This window comes from Thalia democratica, chromosome 5, assembly GCF_965202585.1.
Source record: "Thalia democratica chromosome 5, ktThaDemo2.hap1.1, whole genome shotgun sequence".
NCBI classification, from domain to species: Eukaryota; Metazoa; Chordata; class Thaliacea; order Salpida; family Salpidae; genus Thalia; species Thalia democratica.
The window spans coordinates 3742901-3757447 of NC_139169.1; the positions used below are offsets into that span (position 1 = coordinate 3742901).

General features: G+C 24.8%; 1 protein-coding gene across 1 annotated transcript; it reads right to left on the reverse strand.

The window, feature by feature from the left end:
- Window positions 1-9410: 9410 nt before the first annotated feature.
- LOC145835632 (kelch-like protein 12) lies at window positions 9411-14090 on the reverse strand. Its single transcript, XM_082943307.1, has 3 exons — window positions 13971-14090; window positions 12644-13616; window positions 9411-9466 (listed from the first exon to the last, which is right to left on the reverse strand). The coding sequence occupies exons 1-3, from the start codon at window positions 14088-14090 to the stop codon at window positions 9411-9413; spliced, it is 1149 nt and encodes a 382-aa protein (XP_082799433.1).
- Window positions 14091-14547: the final 457 nt, after the last annotated feature.

Consider the following 14547-nt stretch of genomic DNA (forward strand, 5'->3'; position numbering starts at 1 on the left):
TATAAGCAATCATTCTTAAACATTCTCAGTCTAACATTGTCTTATCAATAAAAAGCTTTAAAAAAATGAATAAATTAACTAAAAAACCATATGAATACTTTTTACTTGTTGGTTATAAAATTTTTATATTTTAAATGTTTGGTATTTTTTATTATTTAATTTTTGCTATAATGAAAGGAACATTTTCTTGAGAAATTAGAAAGAAATACATTTTATTACATTTATTTGATCTAAACTAAATGTGATTAAATTATTTGAAAATTAGAGATAAAAAACATCTTCATTGTAAGTTTGTACTTCAAGCTTTCATATACAATTCAATGTTATTTTTAGTAAAAGTAAATGTCTGACCCCCTATGCCCTTAATTTGACACGAAAAATCTACCATATTTATAAAAATATTTTGTCATCATCAAAAAGTTTTTTTATTATAAAATAGACTTAAAGTAGCTTTACAGTATCATTTCAATGTTGTTATACAACGCAGCACAGTTTCAATTATAAACTTAGCTTTACAGTAAAAATAGACCCAAAAATGTGTACTTTTAAAAAACTTTAACAAATTCAGAAAACCTAGAAGACATATCTCGAAAAAAAATTGGCAACCTTGATATGAGTTTTTTTTTTTCAACATATACAAATATGGGATGTTGATTCTCGAATTCAGTTACAAGTATTACCACCTTACAGAAAGTTAGTAATTGATATCTAATAAAATGATAATACTTTTCAGCATTGTAAAACTTTTAATATATTTGATTTAGCTAATATAGTGGTTTATTAAACAAAAACAAAAAGTTGTTCAAAAGTTTTTTGGTTCAAGGACTTGGATACACAAAAGTACCTCTCAGTCAGCGAGTTGCATAACCAACTTAATCAAAATTATAATGAGCTACAAGTTGAAAAAAACTTTACAGTCAAAATCTAAACTCTAAAACAAAAAACTCAATGAAAAATGAACCTATTAAAATTTACACCAATAAATATTTTTCTCAAAATTAAAACGATGTTTGTCTTACAACTAAAAAAAAAGTTTTTTTTCTCCCAGTTTTCAAAAATGTACAGATAATACTGATTGTAACTATTTTTTAAAGTGAAAATAATGTTTACATAATTTTGCTCTAGATGTTTTACTAAGAACACTAAGATAAAGTTTTTAAAGTTTCAAAGAATTGAACTATAAATTAAAATGGTTTGATTTTTTAGTATAACCACTAAATCAATATTGATAAAAAAATTTAAGCTTTATATAAAAATTCTTCATTCGAATTGATTACTTCAAAAAATTACTTTAAATCAGTGGAGATTGATAATAATAAAAAAAAAATTGTAAGAACTTTTGTTCTACTCCATGAATGGGTTAATTGAAGTAGAAATTGATATAAAGACATTAATAAAATAAACTTTTTAAGTTTAACCTTACTTTGTAGACTTTTAAATAAACAATAAGTTGTTTTTTAATTGTTCTATAAACTAAATGTTGGCAGATAGATGGTAAAAGTTGGAGACCACAATAATTTTCTTAAGAGAGAGGAAATAAAAAATGACCAAGTGAAAAAAAACTTACCATCTTCATTTTTCAAGCAAACACATTCAAGTTTTCAGAAAAACTTTACTTACACAACTTTTGAAAAGCTCAAGTTCAAAACATTTGAATCACACTAGATTTTACAATTACACAAAGGTGTAAAGCAAGAGGTTTGCAATTTCTTAATTTAAAAAAATATTTTAAATGTTTAAGCTAAAAGTTATATTTAGACAAATTATTTCATGGTTTTACGCTGTCTTGTTGCTTATACAAATAATTGTTTTATCCAAGTTATTATATTTTCTAAAGTTAATGAAATTTTAATTATAATGTTAAATGAAAAAAAAACATTCTTCTAAGCCAGAGTATACTTGAAGTACTAAAATCATTTTTTCTTGTTGTTTTTTCAGATAACATTTTAGAAAAAGAGTAATTATAAAATCTTTTTTGTTCTTATATAGTTTAGCACATATTTAATAATTGTTTTAGTAACAACTTATTCATTAAACAAAATAATTTTTAAAGATATTTTATTGTGTTTGAAATGTTAAGAAAATGTTGTTCTTTTTTATCTGGTTTTAAGAGTTGTATTTTATAAAAAAAATTAAAAAATATATAACTATTTTAGTTTTTTAAGTTTAAATGTATTAATAAGAACTTTATATTTTGTTTTATTATGTCGTTTAAATTTTTTTTTGAACAAAGAAGTAGATTTTGGTGTTTTTTTATGGTCATGTTTATAAAAAGATCAGACATATAAAAAATTCTACTGTAGTATTAACTTTTAAAGATTTTTATGTTGAAGGGGTGAAAGTCTCAATCAAAAATTCCTTCTTGTGTTATTTTTATTAATTTTTGATGTTATTTGTTACTTCTGAAAACTAATTAAGTGTCTTATAATAAAAGTTACTGTTTAAAGCAGTTTTTTTTAATTGCTTTAAAAGTTTCTTTACATTTTAAGTCAACTTTGATATCTACAAAAAATTATTACTGATGTTTATTTTTAATTTTGCCAAACTACAGCTGCTTAAATTATGTTTATTTAAAAATTCATTGATTACTAAATGCTCAACTTTGATTGATTTTCATGATTATGTAGAACAAAAAAATTTCCAACTAATTTATAGTTAAAAAATTCTTTTAAAATAAAAGCTTAGTTTTTAATTTTTTTTTCTAAAGCTGAATGGTAGTAAATTGTTTACAACATGTAATTTAATTTTTCTACCTCAGAAAAAATACTAAAAAAAAAATTTATACATACTATATGAACAAAAATGTTGTGTATTAAATTGAAAATTTTTTGGGTTTTAGAAACATGTACTTATTTTAGTTTGTTTGTAAAAAAGTATTTTAGTCTTAATTTTTGTACAATCAAACTTATTTTGTTCTTGAGTTTAAGTTATGTTTATTCCTACAATTCTTTCTCAATTTATGATATTTTTTAATTTTACAAGCTCAAAACAATGTTTAGTAGCTAACAACAAATTTGCTTCATTTGAATACATTTATTAATCTTATGTGTATTGAAATACTTTTAAATAAATTTAGTTTATTATTTAAAAATTGTATATAAAGTCATAAAAAACTTTTTTATTATATTTATTTGTTTATGTTTCAATTAAAATGTATTCAATTTAGTATGTTCAAGACATTTTTGTTTAAAAGCTAACAATTGTTTATTTCTGTATTGGCTTTTTCTTTATAAAACTATTATGAGTTTCATCTAAATGTTTTATACTGGGATAATTTTTACTTTACCATGCCAATCCCCTACAAAAAGACACGCGTCGCCATTTTTTTAATAGAACGAAACAGTTGTTTTCAAACTGAGAGAATTAGATATAAACTGTTTTTTTTTATAACTATCCTGTTTTATGTTTATTTTTTTTTCATTTGAAAATCAAGCTGTATTTTAATTTTGCACTTTAGTAGTTTATACACAACAAATTTTTTCACCAACTACAACTTTATTTTTTTTTTTTCTTACTTCGATTAAGTTTAATAATAAAATTACAGTTTAACAGTTTTTGCTTTTTTAAACTGGTTTGTTTTATGAAACCTTTTAAATTTTGTACCTTAAAAAAGTTGTTGTATTGTTTAAATTTTATTTAGAAGTATGAAAAAAAGCATAAAATTTTAAAAGCTGTAATGTACAAGTTTTTCATTTATATGATAAACAAAAACACATTACAAAACTTGGCGAAAAATTAAAATAATGCTTTTTTCAGGTTTTTTTTCTGGCTATCTAAATAATAGTCTGTATAAGTTTTTTTAAAAACTGAATTTTTAAAATGTTGAACTGTTTATATTTTTTCTGTTAATACAAACATCTATAACATTTCCTATCTCTGTGTTTACTAAGCTTTTTTTTTTTATAAAATTGTTTTCAAACTATTTGACATATTTGTAATACTTGAACAAAAATTATTTAAGCTTAAAACATTTTTTTTAAATTATTGCCGTTTTATACATCCAAAATATTTCATATCAAATTTCACTTAATCAATTAGAATAATTCTAAATGATTTCATCTGCATCTTAAATTTTTAGTTTTTTATTAAGCTAGGCAATAAGTTTTAATTATTTTGGTAAAACTTTGGAGTTTAATTTTATATTTTTGTTATTAAAATTATGCTATAAAACCTCGTAAAACTGTTTCCACTAAGTAGAAATTTCTACGTGTCTATTTGTGTTGAGTTCAAAAAAGATGTAGTCAAAATAAACATATTTTTTAAATTGTTAATAAACATGTTTCACAAATCGTTTACTAAAATAATTAAATTAATCACTTTATTTGCAATATTTTCTTTATATTTCAATTTATTTTAAAGTTAAATATGTCATGTAATGAAAAGAATTAAACAATTTTAGTTTTCTTTTTATAAAATCACTGCTTAACACGTCAAAACTGTTTTATTAACTTTTTTTTTTGTTTCCAAAAATCAGTAATTTACATGTAGATAGAGCTTCTATTCTACTATTTTATTTAAGCTCCATTTGACTACTTTCTCCTTACTCAATTTACTCTAGCAAATTTTGCTTTCTTCAAGCATGACGAGCTTATAGTACTTAAATTATTGCATATCTGCTTTGAACTAACTGCTTACATATAAACTGCCTGTCATGTTCTGATGTTTTGTTGCATCAGTATTTAGTTTGAAATATTTCGTCATATGATTCTCATTGGCTCGTACATTCAACCGTAATAACTCTAAATATTCTCTGAGCTCAACTTAAAACAATAAATAATGCAAGTATTCATTCCAAAGTTTTCAATTTTACAACATATGTATAGAGTTGCATTACTTAAATGTTTATTTCGTAGTTTAAATGTAAACAAATGTAAACTAGTCACGTGTACAAAATAAGCCAGTCACGGTAGGTGTTTAATTTTAACTGACGAAAATGACTCTTATTAATTTACACAGGGTTTGTTTTTGAAAAAATACTTTTCAGTATGCTATTTTTTACTAACTAGATCTGGGTCCGGCCGGAACCGGATCCGGACTTTTTTCTCAAATTTGAATCCGGCCAGATCCGGATATCAGACAAAAATGGCAATATCCGGCCGGACCCGGACCCGGATAGTGAGTCCGGTACATCACTAAGTGACATCTTAACATGAAAACCACAAAGTGCAGCTTTTGTTTACTAAAAATGGTGTAATGTTGGACTATGTTATAATCATTATCGAAAACAAATTAATTTGTAGCGGCCGCATCTGATGGTAAATAATCGGGAACGGGCCAAATTTGCACGGATACACTTTTGCACGAAGAATCACATATGCACGAAGAGACACTTTTGCACGAAGGGTCATTTTTGCACGAGAGTAAATAAATAATCAAAGTATAAAGAACAAAAAAGAGTTACTGACTGAGAGTAAGGATTAGAGGTAACAGTGATAGAAATTTTTGTTTTTAATCCTGAATTAATTATTATTCAAAAAAAACACGAAATTATAAAAATACCTGAAAACACATTAAAACAGAAGAAAATAAAAAACCAACGAGGGTAAGGGCTAGAGGTAATAGTTATAATAAAAACATTTTAATAGAATGTTAAAGTAAAATAAGCTTTTTTTAACCCGTGCAAAATTGACACTTTGTGCAAAAGTTTCTTTGTACAAAAATGTCCCTTCGCGCAAAAGTATCGTCGTGCAAAAGCGTTTTCGTACATATTTGACTCTTCATACAAAAGTGTCGCTTCGTGACTTCAATTTAATTAAGTTATATAATCTATATAACTATATCCCAATATAAACATTTCTATCTTAACGTTTAGTATCTATACTAGTGCTATACATCTGTTTTTCTATAATTCCTTGGTATCAAAATAGTATTGTTCGACATATTCTCATTATTTTTTTCTAATTACTATGGTTCTAAATAATTAAAATGTTCACTAATGACAAATATTCCTGGACATAAATTTAAACTGTATCCTTGCGTATGACTCAAATAACGAAAGGTTTTTTAGTACACCAGGTCCTTGGACCAAATATTTGAGCGTTTTTTTTATCGTTCAATAAACAATATAGTAGACATTTAATAGTAAAAGAAAATTGTCATAAGTATAAAAAATATCACACTTTTTAAAGACAGGTTTGTCACATAAAGAAACTGTACTTTTATTTTTTTGAAGTTGATTGTTATATTCTTCTTTGAATAAACTAGTTTAACTTATATGTAAAAGTTTCATTATTTGAACTTTAGTGACCTTAGTTGTTTATTACTTGAAATATTATTTAAAATATTTTTTTTAGTATAATTTTTTACGTTACATACTTCTGTACACTAGATATAATTTCAAAAAGTAAATAGTATATAATCGTTTGATATCATTTATATAAAAACTACAGAATATAACATTTCTACAATTCAAATTAATTTTCTGTATATTTGCTTTCAGTACAGACTTTTTACAAAAAGTAAAACCAATTACAACGAAAAAAAAATTGTTGAAGAAATCGTTTTAGCTGTACAACTTATATTTAAACAAAGTTGTGTTATAACAACTCGTCTTTTTTTAATTGAATTGCGTTTTATTATTTTGTGACGTACAAAATTAAATCCTTTAAATGAAACTTTTTTTAATTTTAAATCTGTATGTGGTTTTAAACCCATTATGGCTTATAAAAATGGCATTTGTTACTACCATTATGTAGGTAATATAAATTTATAACAACTGTTTAAATCATTTCAAAAAGTTTTAGTTTATTTTTAGTAAATTTAATACAAAAGTTCTGAACACTTCTGAACATGATAATTATGCTTTAAAGGATTATGAACAAAATAAGGGAAGCTTGTTTTTACTTTAACTATTTCTGCATTTTTGCCTTCCGGTCATCAACTGAAAAAATATGGTATTTGACGGACCCCTCATTCTTAAGTTTAAAACTAATACTTGTATATACCATATCTATTGTTTAGTTTGCAAAAAGTATTAAAAGCTTTAAGATCTTTTCAGACAATAGACTTGTTTTGTATTAGTTTTAGTCTTCTAAATCTTAAAGCCTAATTTTCACCTCACTTAATCTGAGTTATTAAAAAAGTAAGAGGTTTAAAGAATATTTTCTAGAAAGTTTTTTAATTGAGCTTATTATTTAACTTAATTATTTATTATAAATGTTAAAAAATGATTTTAAAGTTTTTGTAGTTGTTTAATGTCGTATCGATAAGCGATTGTTTGTAAAAAGTTAAGCTAATCAAGGTAATGTTTTGCTTTATAAATATGTTGTCTATTGAACGATAAAAAAAGTTTGTTCTAACGATTTTGTGTACAAAAAAACTTTCACTTATCTAGTTGTGCGCGTGTATATCAATTTACTTAAAATAAATAAGGTTTCAGATGCTGTGTACGAAACTATTTTTTACATTTATAGATTTAACTTTCTTTAAAAAAGTGTTTAGTTTAGATTACTTAATTACATTATTCTCTAGGTATGATTGCCGGGAGAGACGTGAGTCGGATTTGAAGTGGAAACGGAACAACGACGGAGAGGCGAGTGAGCCGGCAATGCGAATGAAGTTTAATTAAAACGAAGAAAGGAAACTTTATCGTCGAGTCTATTTTCTGTCCATATCAAGAAATTATTTAGTATTTAGTTTATGTGCCTTCCAGGATTTTTAGAAATCATTGGTACTTTAATTGATTGTATTTTCATTTATTTTACAGTGTGTTTATTAAACTTGTATATTTACATAAATCACGTGCACCAATATAACCAGTGCACCAATTATATACATTATTTTTATAGTAAGTGCTAGTATTTTAAATTAAGCCGGCGTTCCATCTGAACGTCTGTAATACTTTAAATAACTGTTGTTAATAATCTTATATAAGAGCAGCTTTCAGTAACAGTAACCAACTAATCAACATCTTAATTGATGACGGTTACAATGGTGTATTTTTAAGATAAAATGTTAAGTAATTTGTAACCATCTAAATTGATGAACAATTTAAAACACGAATGATCAGTTATTAGAAGTTCTCTTAATTATATGTTACAAGTTTAATATATTATAAGTTTATTACTACAGCAATTGTTAAATATAGTTCTTAATACAGTAGATATGATTTGATTATTATAATACTTGTTATTAAGTAAAGTTTTTACTTAGTAAATAACATTTCCTACTTTCGGCAGTTTGTTATCGGTTGTTATTTTGTTAGAAACATTAGTATTTACTTATTTATTTTTAAACTTCTTTATTCAGTTTTAATTTATATACCTAAAATTTTTGTGCTTTATTTTCTCAGCCTAAACTTACATTCAATTCAAATTTACAAAAAACAATTTGATAATAAAATACCTATTTTTTTATCTACTCTAGATGTCAGAAAAAAATTGCCACAAACTGTCAAATACGAGAAAAATATATACTCAATTATATTCCTAAAGGCTATATTTTTTCGTTTCTAATATTTTTAGCTTAAATGGGCTATCAAATAATAATTTAAAAGAAGGGGAACAGCTCAAAATTGCAAGAAGACAAAATTGGACGAGGGCTTGAAATTGCAAAAAGATATTTTTGCATGAAGACAAATTTGCACGAGAGTAAAAAAAAAACAGAAAAAAACTAAAAGATAACAAAATAAAAACACATAAAAAAAGTCAATAACCGAAGGTAAGGGTTAGGGGCAACAGTGAGAGAAAAAAAAAATAAAGATTATCGTAAAAAAAACTTAAAAAAATAATCAAAAAAAAAAAAAAGCGACCGAGGGTTAGGGACTTAGAGGTAACAGTGATAGTAAAAAAAAGTAAGTTACCGACCGAGGGTAAGGGTAAGGGTATAACAGTGATAGTATAAAAAAAAAACTAAAAAATGCATTAAATTTAAATAAAAACAATTATTTAACCCGTGCAAAAATGTCTCCTTGCAGAATAGTCTGCTCGTGCAATGTTATCTCTTCGTGCAAAAGTGTTTATATGCAATTTTGTACCCTTGTGCAATTTTGTACGCTCGTGCAATTTTGACAGCTAAACAAATAATGAAATAAGATTTGACTTTGAAATCAAAATTTTATTTTTAATTATCTTTTTGTTTTCTCTATCACTGTTACCTTTAACCCTTATTTTGGTTAGTAGTTTTTATTTTACCAATTAACTTTTTTTAAAACTATCATTTACTTTATCATCGTGCCAAATAGTGAGAAATAGTTGAGAATTATCAAATAGTCATTTGTATAAAAGATTCTTCGTCCAAAATTGTCTTTGGGCAAAACTGACCTTGTAATAGAATACCAGTTTCACTCCTGCTCCATTTAGTTGAACACCAAAATAAATAAAATCAGCCAACCAGAAAGCAAGTTTATCTTAAGAAAGTTTACATTTAAAGAGATAGCTACATAAACCAGCCAATGTAATTGCAGTTATATACTAGTCAAGACCTTCTTGATGAGTTCCAAAACTGAACTTATCTCTTTTTATATTGTCTATTGTGAGGTTCTTTTATAAGTAATATTTTTTACTTATAATCAAATTTTTGATTTTAATTCCAAGTAGTTAATTCTAAATTTAATTATACATTGTTATAGTATATTCCTGTTAGATTTAGTTCTTTTGTAAACGTTTTCATTACTTTTAAAGAATTTTATGAATATGGTGTTTATTTTTTTATTTTTTAGTGTTTGATATGTTTTTTGATATAAAATATATCCTCAAAAAGTCATGCCTAGTTTTATAAGTAGTATAGAATACCCTTAAGTACCATTTTGATGTAAATTAAGTTTAAATATAATAAAGATTTTAGTGTGGTGGTACACTACATTATAACTTTACATTGAATCCTCAAGTAAAGAATCACCAGCCTTTTAGGCAACAGTAAAATAAGACCAAGACAGTACTTTACCCAAACAAGTTTTACTTGTATACATAACCTTTTAGTTCTTAGGCAATATTTATTACATTTTTATCTCACATTCTTATATTTCTGACATTTTCTTTTGATAGTGCACTTTCATTGACAGTAAATGCAAAAATTTTTACACTAAAGCTTGCTTTTAGTTTTTAAGAAGCAATACTTACATTTTAGAAATTTCGTTTAAAAATATTAGAATTTATACCTTGTAAAATATAATTTTAATTTATGTGATATATACTGTTTTAAATTAATCTGTGTACACACTTAGATATAATATCTTATACCAATGATAATAACAAATTGTACTTAAACTAAAGAGTAACTAAGTTAACATTGAAAAAAAAATATTTAAAAAATGGTTAAAAACATCTCTGTACGTCAATGTGCATAGGAATTAGTAAAGTGCACAGAAAGCTTCTACAAATCAAAATATATTAAACCTAAATTTTTATTTTATGTTTTTTTAAAAGTTTTTGTGTAAGCTCAAATACAGCTTATAGTGACAAAACAAGATTATAAGAAACTTAGGTATGACTTACATGTTAAACAAAGTACTTAAATGTTAAAGAAATTATATTTTAGTTAACTACTATGCATTACTTTTGTGTGCAATGAAAAACGTTTGCGTTTATTTTCTTTACTAAATAAGTGTTATATAAAAAAACTTACTGAATCAAAGCACTCCTCAAACTCTTTTTTCAGCTAATAACTTTCTGTTGTAGTAAGAAAGTTATTATAAAACTGATAGAAAATCACTGGTCGAATGCTAATACGTCTTTTTAAAATTTCTAATCTAAATCAGTAAATTCATTTTTTTGTTATAAAATATTATGCAGGTATACTAAAAAATATTAACAAAATAAAACAAATTTATCGAAAAAAAAATAACTTTTCAAATATTCATGTTCAGCGGGCCATGTTTACATGCTATCGGGCCGCAGTTTGCCGACCCCTGAGCTAGCCTGAGCATGCTCTAATTCTATTGAGTGTTTCAAAATCATATTTATTTTTTTTATAAAAATTTCAAACTATCCGAGTTACTTGAGTGGGAAACAACCTTCTTATATTAATTAACAGATTCATAAGATTGTCTTAGACAAGGTTACAACAAATAAAAAGCAAAAAAAAACTTCTTTAAGCCTAAAAAAATAAGCAGAATAAAAAAAAATAACACTAATTTTTTTTAAACAAGCTGGATTATCAACAGTTTAATATAAAATCAAATTCACTTCATATATGAAAACAGTATTTACAATTTATTTAAATTAAAAAGTACAATTTAACTGTAGATTAAACTGTGATTTAGCCTGAGGTAGCCTAGGTTATATTAAAGTCTTCAAGTTAAGTAAGTCAACATAAACGCATTTAAACTTTTATCTTTCAAATAAATCATAAAAAATTTATGACTATAGTGTTTTAAAACTAAGATATCCTAAAATTTTCGAGAAAAATAAAATCTATACAGAGTAAATAAAACTAGTGATGTCAAAGATTATTATAATTTATCTATTATTCTAGTAACTTTATTTTAGAAACAGAATGAAAAGGTTATAAATGTAAAAATGATAGAACAGCAACTAAATAAGTTTTTTAAATCCAGCAAGTTAAACAGTGTTTTAGTCAATAAAAATAATTTCAAATATACTTAAAAATATACTATTTTAGTTAGTATTTCAATTCTTGAAAACCAGAGTTGTCTTAATGATTATAGTTTCAATAACTATAGCAATTAAGACTCGCCGTTTTATAAATATAGTTTTGACTTTTGTGGTAGTTGAAAACAGAAAAAAACTGAATAAATGAGCAAGTATATTACTAAACAAAAGATGTACGTAATTAAAATATTTAGCTAGACAAGACACCCAAGTAAAACTTAATATAAATAATAAAAACAACATAATTTTAATTTAATAATCATAACAAGCAATTAAAATATTATAGTTTTAATTTGTTTTGGTAAAATTACAGAATATTTAGCCATACTAGTTGGCTACATGTAAATCTTATTGGAACAAAGTAAGAATTCATCAGACACCAACGTTCATAACCTAAAATATTTTTATATTGTCATAACCTAACAATCAAAGGCAATGAAAACAATATTTATAACTTTACATAATACTTGTGAAAGCTTGATAAATTCGTGCTCAAGTTTTTCGTTTTAAAAATTACGTCAGTGAAACTTTTAAACTACGGTAAATAAAAACACTTAACTGGCTACTGAAATTTTATTGAACATTATAAAGAATTTGGCGATCAAAAATGTTGCGCTATGGCGCATGGTACACTGTAATTTTAAAGCATAAGATTTAAATTAAAACAATAAGCAAAATATTTACAAAAATAATTAACAAAATTTAATCAAAACAAACATTTTCAATTTTGTAAATTAAAGTTAGTCTTTTTATTTAAACTTGTTAATAACATGAAATTAGAAAGTAAATTTTAGATAGTTAGTTAGAAAAAGTCTTAGATAACATTTACTAAAACTTTCACTTAATAAGTTTGCTCAAATCTACACAAGAATAACCAAATATTCTATTATCAGATTTTAGAAAACAATTATCAGACCAACTGTTGGTATTTATATTGTATATGTAATAGCGGCTACAAATAATTACAATAATTTTGTTATCGTAAGAGTGAGTACAAAATAAATTAGTTGACCATGGTATTTTGGAAATACTTGCAATAAAAGCAAACTTTTGTGATATTGAATCATAAACTTCAGATGTTCTAATTGACTTACTTTTGAGATCAGATCCACTAATAACAAACATTTTGTTTCCTTTTGTAACAACACCTGGACAACGCCTAGCAACTTGCATATCTGAAAGAAATGACCATTTGTCGAGGTAGTGGTCATACGACTCAACAGTTTTAAAGATTTTACCAGAAAAATTTTGACCTCCTAAGACAACGCATTGACCTTGGAAAACTACACAAGAACAGTCAAATCTTATAACATTTATGTTTAATATTTTCGACCAATTATCTTTAAATGGATCATAAACCCAATTATAGTAGCCAAAACCTCCAAAAAAGTAAATTTTATTCATAAAAGAACAAACACAAACAAAATAGGTGTTTAAATCTGGTAGAGGAGCTGTTAAAGTCCATGTATTTGATTTCCTACAGTAAACTTCAACAGAGTTTAGATTTTCTCCTTTAGAATCTATCCCACCGAAACAGTATACTTTTGAACCAATTACAGCAGCTTTGCAGAAACGTCGTTGTTCTAACATTTTACTTGTTTCGATAAATTCCGTGGCCATTGGTTTGTCAAGTTCGTATTCTATACCAGTTTGTACTAAATCGGAGCTGTGAGAAAACGTTCCTCCGATAAACATTAATTTTTTTGTTTCAAATTCACAACTGTAAAAGCGATTTTGAAATTGTAAATTCGCTGCTTTGTCTCTACAATTATTTTTACTTTTGATGGCGTTATTAACAATTCTTCTACAATCAAGACTGTCTTTGCAAAGCTTATTACATTTTATGATGTCTGTTAATATTTCAGTGGTCAGCAAAGGTAGCCTTATTAATTTTAGAAAAGTTTTCATGTGTTTACTCCTTGCAATTATATTGTAGTTTATCCAATCGACTGCTGCATTAAAAAGTTCCAACTCTGAACTTATTTGCAGTTCTTCACAAGACAATATATCAAATAAATCTTCATATCTTAGTTTATAAAATGTTGAAGTATCTTCATTTAATATATACTGTTGCAGTAAAAAATTTAATAAAAATTTCTTCTTATATATTATTTCTTCTATACCTACAAAGTATTAAACGTAATATTTATAAAAACTTGATGATGATCTTAAGATTTTTGAAAAAACATAAGCAAAAGCTCTAAGTATAAAAGCCAAATATATTTTAAATTAAGACTTACCGTTAGTTGCTAGATTAAGTAAAGTTTTAAAACCAGCTTTAGATAAATTTGTAAGAGTAAGAACATTTTTATTGTTTTTAAGCTGTTTCAGATTACTTTTAATTTTCAAGTAAGCAAAACTATCAACAAGCTTATCTAAGCTTTCATCAGTTTTATAACTTTCTGAATCAAATAAAATTACAACTGAGTTCTCTTTTGATTTTTTCATTTCTTTTTTCATAGTGTTTTCATCAATATCATAATCATTATTATTGTCCCACTGATAAGCGTATTTAAGCATAGAAGAAAACTGTTTTCCCATATGTTTATATTGTGTTGTTTTTATTAAAACTACCTGTATAACTAAGATGCAATATCTGATAGTTGTTTCACATTGTATTTTTAAAATGTTGTTTTAAAACTCTTCTGAGTTTTTTTAATTATTATTTTTGAATACTATGAGTATTTTATAAGTTTAGATTTTAAACTTTTTAGAAATGTTAATCTGTTTTTTTAACTATGTTTAATACTTTTTTATCTGAAGGCTTATACTTGTATAAATTTATAAATTATCAGTTTTTATACAGCTTAAAAAATAATAAAAAACTTATGCTTTTAATTCTTTCTTAACAATATAGCTTGTTCTATTCCAGCAAACCAATATATTACTTGTACTTAACTTATATCTAAACTGTTATTTAAAATATAAAAACAAAATTCACAATTTTTTTATTTTGATTAAAAAGACTCTAAATTGGTTATTTAATAAAAAACAAAAA